Consider the following 10,769-nt stretch of genomic DNA (forward strand, 5'->3'; position numbering starts at 1 on the left):
TCGCGGCGTCGTCCTTGTCCTCGCGGCGCAGCATACCTGCACCTCATTCTGCCTTCCCCCCGGGCGCTCGCACTCTACTGCTCGCGCGGTGATTCTAACGCCGCTATACCCGGCCTCGCCGCGAATGGAAACACCCCAATTCACAACGAACCGCCCGCACACACGCGGCGCCACCATGCAGTTGCGGCTGTCAGCGCAGTGCCTCCGCATGCCTGCGTAGCGCTTTCACCGATTTCACCGAGTACGAGGCCCGTCGTGGCGCGTTTTGCCACGCCCCCGAATTGCAGATGCTCACAGTAACAGGCCCTTCCTAATAATGGGTCGTAATTCTATTGAAGGCATAAGCTCGTAGCATGAAGACTCGTTTTTGAACAACTCAACAATAGACATAAGCCGACGCAAGCGGGCAAGCTAAGCTGCTTCGTCGAAGACCTTTTTGCGCGGTATCCTGCCATGACGGTGCCTCCACATAACACATACGTACACGTGGCAATTTTTGTGAGAAGGGAGAGTTGTCGCCCGATACTGCGTCCAACCGTCGCGCTAGAAGGCGAACAGCCCTCTATCGTCGTGTACCGCACTGTACAACGTGAATACTGTACAATGTACAGTATTCACGGTTTTGTGATCATCTCTTCGCCGGCCTTGAGCAATTTGGTTAATGCTCCCATTTGTCGAACCTCTCATACGTTTCAGGTTGTGCACTTTCGAGTTGCTCACCAACATCATTTCAGAACAAATCCCTCGGGTAGAAGTCCTGGGGCAACCGGACATCGTAGCGCTACAGTTCAACTAGAACCCAATAGTTGAAGTCATCGTCCGCTTTCCTCTTGACCTCCACACGCAATATGGGATCCTACTTCAGCAAGCAAGAAGCCGCCGAGCCCGCGCCACCTACCGTAGGGCGCATCCGGGCACGTCAGTCCGGCGACGTCCCTGTCCAGCGCCCCCCCAAGCGTCGCCGCGTTGACAAGAAGCAGCGCCGTGAGGCCCGCGCCATCCCGCCGCCGACAAGAGCTATGCAACAGGGGGCCACACAAGTTAACCCACAAAACTCTGCACTGGATGACGTGACTAAGGAGGTGGTTCAGCACCCGAAGAGGAGGAAGAGGAAGGTTGCTGTGTTTCTGGGATACATTGGCGAGAATTACTATGGCATGCAGATGAATCCCGGCGTAATTACAATTGAGCAGGTCTTGCTTTCTGCTTTTTATCGGGCCGGCTTGATATCTGAGGCGAATAAGGATTCGCTATCCAAGGTTAATTGGATGCGCGCTGCACGCACTGACAAAGGTGTTTCGGCGGCAGGACAATGCGTTTCGGCCAAGCTTGAGTGTGAGGTGGAGAAGAATATTGCCCCTGGTGTTGTCGAAGCTATCAATCATCACTTGCCTGCTGATGTCATGGTCTACGGTCTCATGCGTGCTACAGCCGCATTTAACGCCCGTATGGACTGCCACCGCCGTCGGTATGAATACATGTTCCCTGTAAGGTTGCTTGGCGGGCCGAACGAAGTCATGAAGGAGGAAGAACCAGGGGCTGGCGATCCCCGCGCTGCTAGATTCACTAATATCTTGAAGCGGTATGAAGGCACGCATTGCTTTGCAAGCTTTACCGACGGATTGACTGGCAAAGACGATTCATCGCGTCGTTTCATGATTCGAGTGCGATGCGGTCAGCCCTTTCTTCCGCCTAACTCGGGCGTATATTACGTTTCTGTTGAGGTTTACGGCCAAAGCTTTCTATTGCATCAGATTCGTAAAATGGTCGGTTTGGCTCTTTTTATTCATTTGGGGCACGCACCCGAGGAGACTATCCCGGTTGCATTATGCCCTAACATGAAGATTCCAACTCCAATGGCGCCTGCGCTGGGCTTGCTGTTGGATACATTAACGTTTGAAAACTACAACTTACGCCATCAATCTGTTTTGGAAAAGCCTATAACCGTTGACCAATTTCGGGAAGCGAAGGAAAAGTTCAAGTTGGAGCGTATTTATAAGAAAATTGCAGAAAGAGAAAGACTGGAACGAATTCTTGAAACCTGGGTCAGAACATGTCATCAGAAACAACGGTACGACGCCGACGAGATCGGAAAGTTACACGAGAAATTTGTTTTAACCGACGATGGGCGTGAGGAGCAGCGGAGAGCACATATTGCCTCGTTGTATCCAATTAAGACAAACATGCGTGCATTCCTTGATGTTCCAGACGAAGAGACCTTCCGGCTTGCAAAGGCTATGAAGGAACAGTTTCAAGTGCGGTACGGAGAGGAGCCTTCGTTTCTTGCGAGGGCACCAGGTCGTGTAATTCTTATTGGGGAACATTTGGATTACAACGGACTGCCGGTGATAACTCTAGCGACTACGCAAGGCACCATGTTCGCAGGTTGCCTGGATAGCACAGAGCACATTGAAGTCTGTCATGTCGAGAATAGTCGCTACGGACCTGGAATGTTTCGGAATAGTGGGACGAGGATGGCTGTCTCCGAGGATGAGAAGGTCTCACTGGTTGACAGAAACTGGCTTCAGTACGTATCATGGGGGATCAAAGCCCTTGTGGAGAGTCTTCCTATGAGCAAAAGAACAGTGACTGGAGGTGGCCGGCTGCTCGTTGGTGGGAATCTGCCGAGAGCCGGTGGCATGTCTTCGAGCTCGTCATTGGTAGCAGGATCGGCTCTGGTAGCGGCACGGTTGAATAGGAAGCGAATCCCGAAGCAAGAGATTGCGCTCTTGGCTGCACGAGCCGAGCGCGATGGAGCTGGTACGAAAGGCGGTGCTGTTGATCATATCACAAGTTTGTGTGGTGTGCGAGAAAGCGCTCTAAAAATATCCTTCACACCCCACGTAGTCATTGACAAGGTAGAAATTCCTGATGGGGTAGCCCTGTTTGCTGTCAACTCTGGAGTGAGGGCGGAAAAAGGCTTCGATGATCGGGTGAGGTCAGAATTTAACATGCGCGCGGCTGAATGTCGAATTGGTGCAGCAATACTTGCACGGCGATTGAAAGTGCATTTATGCAAATCCGTAACGACTCCTGGCCAGTTGCTGTTTCAAGCCTGCAAAACGTCGATTTTGAAATGCCGGTCCATGTCACAACTACGGACGATTGCCTTTGAGGTGATGCAAAATGACGAAATTCTATCCTTGTCTGAGGTAAGGCAAGAACTGGGCCTTGCCGAAATAGAATTGCAAAATCGATTCGTGATGGGTGTTCAAGGGAGTATATTTGAAGTCGGCAGACGAATGTCTCATGTCTTCTCTGAAGCAGTAAGAGTGGAAGATTTTGTAAGAGTGTCCATGGATCATAATTCGGCTCCATCGGTCAGACTGCAACAGTTTGGTCGAATTCTCAATGAAGGACAAACATCCCTCAAAGAAGTTTTTGAATCGAGTTGCCCTGAGGTCGACCAAGTCGTGGACTTCTGCAGAAAAAGTGGAGCAGTTGGTAGTAGGATGACAGGGGCCGGCTGGGGTGGGTACACTATCAACTTGGTACCGAAGGACCGGGCATCTCACTTTAAGCATGCAGTCACTGAGATGTACGGAAATGAAGCTGTCGTAGAGGTCACGCCAAACTCGGGTGGTTGTATCTTTGCCATCCATAAATCATATGGGACGGGAGATAGGGAAAGAACTAAAGGCAGGCACTGGGAAAGACGGAATCGAGTGCCCGCCCACGAATCTCCGGCGAGGGAATGAAGCTAAGGATAATTGACTTTTTCGTTCATATGTCACTTTCCCATAACCTAGTATCTTAATGACAAGGAACCTCATACGTGGTTGCTTTTCCACTTTTTTTTTGGACTTGTGCTTTCTAGACAAGAAGGAGAAAGATACCCTTGCCATCACGCTTGAGTTCTGCGCTGCGTGAGAAAATGTTTTAGGTTGTTTTTCGAAATGCCTGGCAAAGAAGCAGTTTGCGCAACCTTGAAACCGTATATATTGATAACTTCGAAACCAAAGCGCCGATTTAAAAGGGTAACTAAGTGTTTAAACTTCAGTTAGATTCCCAGCAATCGGTGTACTCAAAACTGCTATCCCAGTGTTCTGCAAAATGTTTTTGCCGAGTGCAACTACGTTTAGGGAAAAGTGTCCATAATGCGATTTCATGTATCCTTTTCTGCAAAAAAAAAAGCTGGCCCCACATGAGGCAATCGCTTTTCGTCTGGACTTGTATCACACACACCCTATAGCAAGTCTGGTCTGCTGTCTACTCGTCAGAAGCTATTATATCCTGAAAGATCTGTAGTTTTTATTCATGTTGGCTCGCCCTGCTACTCTTTCTATTTTGTTATAAATGATAACGATTTTTGCAGCTCTTCAGTCTTCTATGGTTGCACAAAGTACATCTCGGAGAAGCCGAGAAGGCTATGTTTATTAAAATAGTAGACTAAGGTATGATAACTATGCGAATTGGGTGGTTGAGAGATTTTCCACGACAAAATGATGAGATCTTATCAAGAAGTAGTTCAGAGACACGCTACTAGACATTCTCGACTTCATTTTCCAAGAAACGGAATGCAAAACGCGCCAGAAGATCATGAGAAAATTTAAAATGCCTCACATGAGGGCAACTGACGACTAGACGCCAGACGACATGCGATTTGCCTCGTACTGCATGCGGCCGGTCTTGTTTGCCGCGAAGACATGTCAGTTAATTCCCTAGTTCTGTAAGTCAACAAGGACAACATTTCCAGAACGTATTTGCCGCTGGCATTAATATATTTTGTAATATCGCGATTACTGTTTTAAACACAATGGAAGACGAAGAATTCAGCAGGGCTGAAACGTGGGTTGCAATCGGTAACCGTATACCGTACTTGGATTCGAAGACAATACAGAAACAAGACTTGAAACAAGGATTTCAGGTATGTGTGAAAACCGTTTTCTCGCCAAAGTTTCATAAAAGAATATTAGAAAGGACGGATAGTTCTCACAAGGATTTGGTCTACCTCAACGCAACACTCAATTTCAGTGGCGGTGGTCCCTTCCATTTTTTGCTGAGTCAATAATGTCCGCAAAAAGAATGTTGAAAGTGACCTCATCCATGGACACTTGTCACCTAGACATTAGACTGTTCCATATTGTTTATCATGAAGCTGGTGCTCGTGACCAGCACAACTGAGTTTGGGTTAATCTCTATGAAAGTCAGCGGGCCGCTCACTTCACAAGCCATGAGTTTGCTCAGATATGTTGTAGCATGAACAACAAAAGCTCGAGGTTCATAGGCAGACTTCCGATCCCAAAAATGCAGAGACAAAATGGCCTCATGCAAAGTCACTTTTCAACACTGGCGTTTTGCACGTAGACCATAGCAGTTGACGATGAAAATGGACTTGGTGCATTGCGAATTGAGTTTCCAACCGGTGGGATAGAGTTTGGTGCGATTGGACTGTTCTGGCTCAATACGAATCTCGAATCCAGTAAAAGGCATGTTATGGTAGGTACATTGAGGTTCCTGGGGGACAGGATTCGTCTGGTCGTAGATCCTGATACTGTAAAGTTTACTGTGCCAGCGAATGATTTTATGTATTATTTTTTTACCTAACAGGCAGCCAGATTTAAGAATTTAAGATCAGAAAATCGGCTCCTTAATAGAGTATTTACGCAATCAAAATAGGGAGCTTACGCTGCCGTTCATGAGAGAAATATGAGTGAAAAATCGCGCAAAACATTACAGCGCTTTCAGTGCTCACAGAATTCTGGGTCTCGACGTGAGCAGAGAGGCGGAATAGTGACTTGTTGCTCACGACAATTCTGTCTAAATTTCAAGACAAGTGTGTTTACGTTTTGGCGCAATTTGTAGGTACAGTTGCTTTTCTTGGTGCAGGATCGGTACCGGTTAGCAGACCATCAACCGTTCAGTGAGATGGCAGAGGTTTTGGACGTGAGCGGCAACGATGATGGATCGCGAGGTGTTAGGAAACGAGGGAAGTATCTCCCGGAGGAGGACCTAATAATCGTTCGTGAAGTGGCCGCTTTACGGGCACATGTCGCTGGTTACGGCAACATGAAGCAGTCGTTCGAAAGTGTGGCTCAAAGGGTAAATCAGAACCCTCACATGATGCAAAAGGTGAACTGGAAAGTCGTACAAGATAGATACAAGCGACTACAGGAGGACTTCGACGCGGACGATAGAAGAAACAGCAGTCTGTCCGGGATTGCGGGAGGGGAGATGGGAGATCTTTATGAAGCCCTATCCCAAATGCGAGAAGAGAGGGATACGTTTCTTACCGAGAAGAAAGCCGATAAGAATGAGAAGACCAAGCGAGAAGAGGAGAAGGAGATTATGGGCAGACGCGTTGTCGAAATGGCACTTTGTCGGAAATCGAAGAGAAGCATCTCAGGTGATGAAGGTGAGGCAAGTAGCAGTGGTGGGAGCAGCGGAGGAGGTAATGTGGGTGGGAACAGCGCGAGGAAGAGACAGAAGACGCGCCAGACAGGTATCGCGGACGTTAGTGGAGAGCTGGAGATGTTCGGTGCGCAGTTGAAGGAAGCGGATCTGGCCCAGATTCAGCTTGAGGTGGATCAACTGTCCTTCCAGAAGGAAAAGTATGCGAAAGAGCTGGAAGAGCGGGAGAAGGAACGTGAAGAGCGACGGAAAGAGCGTGAGGATGGACAAAAGCTAGAGCTGGAGAAGTTTAAGATTATGTTTGACATGTTAAGGGAGAAGATGGGATGAGGTAAGTTGGAGCTTCTCGTATTAATGCAGCTTTAATGAACGCTGGAGTTTCCCTGCGGGGCTTTTCCCTTTCGCTCGCCTACGGCTCGCCGGGAAAGGACTTTGTTCTTCACTCCTCAAGAAGCCCACCCCTCTCCCGAATGTATTCATCCAACGTGCTTGGGCGGACCTTGAAGTATTCGGATATCTGGTTGGGGTACAGGCAGTTTCGAAAGTTGCACATCAGCATAGTTCCTAGGTAGAGAAGCCCGACCGGTGAATCACACAGCTTCATCTTGCGCTTCGTGTCAATAATCGGAAAATACATTTTGAGTTCCTTGAAAATCCATTCTACCGTAATACGCACTCCCGACATGGAGCTGTTGAAAGCTGTCTGGTGCGTATTGAGCGCACTTCCTTGAAAGGGGACCTCCATAAAGACGCGCCAGTTGTAGCCTGAATCACCGTAGATCTTGTACTGCGCACCATTCACAACCAGAATCTCACCCATGTTAGATTCCAAACCGCTTGCTGCGTAAAGGAACCAGTCATGACGACGACCCTCGGCAGGGCCATACGCGTGCAGTATCATCCCATCGGGCGTGTTGACTGCCTGATACTTTAATGGATGCTTCCTTTTGTGCCCGTTGTATACTACGAGCTGCCGCATGTAGCCCTTAGGTCGGGCTACGCCAACCACTGTACCGTCAATAAACCCTACACAATTCTGCATTGCTGCTCCTTTATCACTGATGGCTTGGCTAAAGTCTTGAGCTCTTTTGTCCATGTACTGCTGTGGAACAGGCCCCATCAACAAATGCCCTTGCCCCTGCACAAATGTTTCCATCCCTTCCCAGAATATTTCCGACATCTGGGAGGGATGTTTTCCGAATAAATATGCTAGATCTTCCCAACGGTCGGGCACGGCCATGCGTCTGAGGATTATGCATGTGGCAAGCACCGGATTGACACCATACCTGTTACGAGTAGTGTGATGTTGAGATGAAGGCCACCCTACAATGGGTACTATCTTTTTGATGTCTTCAACCCGAAAGCGGAAGTCCTGTAAGGCTTCGTGGTCTCCAAAACGATTGAAGTTGAACCAAAATTTAGTAGTAGAGATACGGTTTGACCTGTCTAACAAAAATTGAACCTGACGTTGTGCTGCAACGTATCGCCATGCGACACAGACAAAAGCGGGCTTTGATGTAAATGCGGAACGTGAGCGGGTGTGTGTGACATGTCGCTTAGCAATAACCGCCAGTGCAGCACGAAAGAGCGACGCTCTTTCTCTGCATTTGGTGAGAGAGTAGTCTTTTTGCCTCATAGTTGTGAAAGGGGTTGACTGTACTACTCCCATGCTGATCTGCGGCGTTTGTTACCACAATACATCATGAGCGAAATAGTGGACAGATTTTTGGTACACGTGTGCATAATATTTGAAAGGATTTTCACAGAATTGTCGTGTAGCGTAAGCTCCCAAATATGGTGAATGAATTTCGTTTTTCTCTCAATACCTGTCCACGTGTGAAAGCCAATTGTGAAATTCACAAATGAAGCCTGGCGAGCAATCGTGAATTATGGTGCGTTTGTGAAGTCGTTTCACAAACACAGCGGGCGGGAAACCAATTGCAAGCACATCAAAACCAGCACACGCCAAAAAACACATCAGCCTCTGCTCCCCTCGCGCCATGGCTACCGTTGTTTCCCCTGAGGACGTTCCAAGCACCCCCGAGAAGTCACCAAGAGGGACGCCTGTTTCCACCCCTACAGACATTCGTCGTCCAGAGTTCAAGCCGGGTCGCAAGTCCCAATTTACGGGCACAGAAGATCAAATTATGGCGCAAGAAGTCTTCGCCTCCAAGGCCCATGTAGCCCCGCATGGGGAGACGCTCTCCCGCTTCGAGACCGCAGCTCTGAAAGCCAACGCAAACCCAAATTTCGCGCACAAAGTCACGGGAAAACACATTCAAGACAGATTCAAGAAGCTGCTCGACCAGTACGCCAAGCGCGATGGGCAAGACAGTGTTTTTTCTAGTGTTGTAAGTGAGATAGGTGTAGTATAAACACCCCCAACGGAGGGGCTTGTATACTCAGTTCTTGCGGAGACCTCGATCGGAGAAGGGAAGCAACCCCACCTAACGGATCCGGGAAGCGGACCCGGGTAGCGTGGTGGTAGAGCGGGTTCGGACGGGGACGCGCGCACGGGCGGGTCGATCTACGCCTCGACGCCCCGGGGCAGCGCTGGGTTACGTACCAGCACTGACGGGCGCAGGCGGATCTAGGCTCGCTCGTGTGCTCGCGCGTCCCGTGCCCGCTCGGCTCCTAACTAGATACGGGCTATTGTAGGCAACCCGATCTAGAATAAGCGGGGCGAGCTTTACCAAAGGCGTAGGTTCTGGACAAGCTCGTGCTGGTCCTCCCGCGTTGCCGTAGGTCCGCTCACGTATTTAATGTACAAGTTAGTCTATCATACTACAGTACAGTACGTACTGTACTGTTGAGGAAGAACTGAACCCCACGTGTAAACGTGGACGAACGGATCGCGAACCGGAACAGGAGTGCACGTGCGCGCATGTAGGGAACCGAAAGGGCGGGTAATCCAGTCTTCCGAAAGGAAAAAGGGGTGCAGCTGGTGTCGCGCGTAGCGCCAACGGCAAGGAGGACGGCAATGGACGGTAGGAGTTGGGGCGGGGGACAGCGCCGGGTGGTCGGGAGCTGCTGGGTCGAAAGGAAAGGGGGGAGGGGAGGAAAGATCAGAGACAGCTGAGGCCTCCCGGGGAGTAGTACTTAATCGCCTACCCTCAGAGATAGAGAGGGGAGGCAGCGAACTAGCAAAGAGTAAAGGAAGTGGGTGGATTCCCGACTTTACGACTCGCTCGGTGCCTCGCGGTTGGATTACCGCAACATTACAAGCTTGTAAGTGATCGTGGCACTTGCGATCAGACTGCCGGTGAGCGGCAGGGGCAAGGAACAAGGGGCGTAACTCGCGATGGACCGCTCAGATCAGAAAGATAAGGAGGACCGTCGCGTAGCGAAGGGCTTAGGACGAAACCCTGAAGGCCTGCCTTCCTCAATCCCGGTGACCGGGGTCAATAGGGCGCCGATCACCCCGCCGACACACACTACACCAAGGTCTCTGGTGTCGGAAATGACCCGACAAGATGAGACTGGATCTGCTAGTGCTGGAGGAGCAGTTCGTGGTGCTTCTGGCACAGATATGCAGATTCTACATGCAGTTTCCAGCATGAAAGAAGTTATGGAAATGATGATGGAAGCCATCGACCGAAACACAAAGACGATCATAATGATGGGACAGACAGTCTCAAACGTGACCAGCGCGATGGCAACCGCGGATTCCCGGCCGCAAGATGCAGTTAAGACTACCGGCAACCAGCAGAAGACGGCAGAAACCGGAGAAGGTCTATCTGTTGCAGAGAATGATTTTGAGGCAAAGGTTAGCGAGGGACTCAGATGTGGCCATCAGGCGCCAACGGGTACGAGGGATGAACAATATGGCAGACACTTCTCTGACTTTTACCTCCCCCAGACAGCATACAAAATTTACAGTAAGTCGATGGACCCCGTCAAAATCTCAAAGCCGAGAGACCCGCATTTTTTCGCTGCCCGGAGGGCATGGAGACGCATTTGTCAGGACTTCCCCGTGCGACCTGGTTGCCATCGTCGTCTTCTGGCTTGTGCATTTTCGGGAACGGCGTTGGCTATTTTCGAGGAGATCGCGTCCGCGCACCTTGATGCCGACGCAGATGAGCTCTGGGTCCTGTTGCAGGATCGGCTTTGCAATGGAAGCCATCAGAGAAGTCTACGGGTGGCATTTGATATGATGGAGTGGGACGAAGGCACTGAGTCCATCAGTCAATTTGCGCACTGCTTGCGCGCTGCTGCCGTGGCACTTCCGGAAAGGGTCTCAGAAGAGAGAATTCTGGATCGATTCACGCAATCTCTGAGCGGAAGGCTCCGCGATCATGCCCTGGCGGTGCAGGGGACGTTCGACGAGGTAGTTAGCAGGGTGTCTATGATGGGCAAAAATAAGCCCAGCTTCAACCGCGAGTCGAAAGCCCGACCGGAGCGCGTGCGTGCCATAGACA

At 50.1% G+C, this 10,769-nt stretch overlaps 1 protein-coding gene across 1 annotated transcript; it reads left to right on the forward strand.

Annotated features, from left to right (window-relative positions):
• The first annotated feature begins 1,019 nt into the window (after positions 1-1,019).
• Positions 1,020-3,698, forward strand: CHC_T00007304001 (hypothetical protein). Its single transcript, XM_005711313.1, has one exon. It carries the CDS (start codon positions 1,020-1,022, stop codon positions 3,696-3,698), a length of 2,679 nt encoding a protein of 892 aa, XP_005711370.1.
• Positions 3,699-10,769: the final 7,071 nt, after the last annotated feature.

Source organism: Chondrus crispus, genomic scaffold (genome assembly GCF_000350225.1).
Source record: "Chondrus crispus Stackhouse genomic scaffold, scaffold_7, whole genome shotgun sequence".
Classification (NCBI taxonomy): domain Eukaryota; phylum Rhodophyta; class Florideophyceae; order Gigartinales; family Gigartinaceae; genus Chondrus; species Chondrus crispus.

Excerpts from the sequence above, each read along its gene's own strand:
- CHC_T00007304001 (XM_005711313.1), top strand. The coding sequence starts at position 1,020 with ATGCAACAGGGGGCCACACAAGTTAACCCACAAAACTCTGCACTGGAT.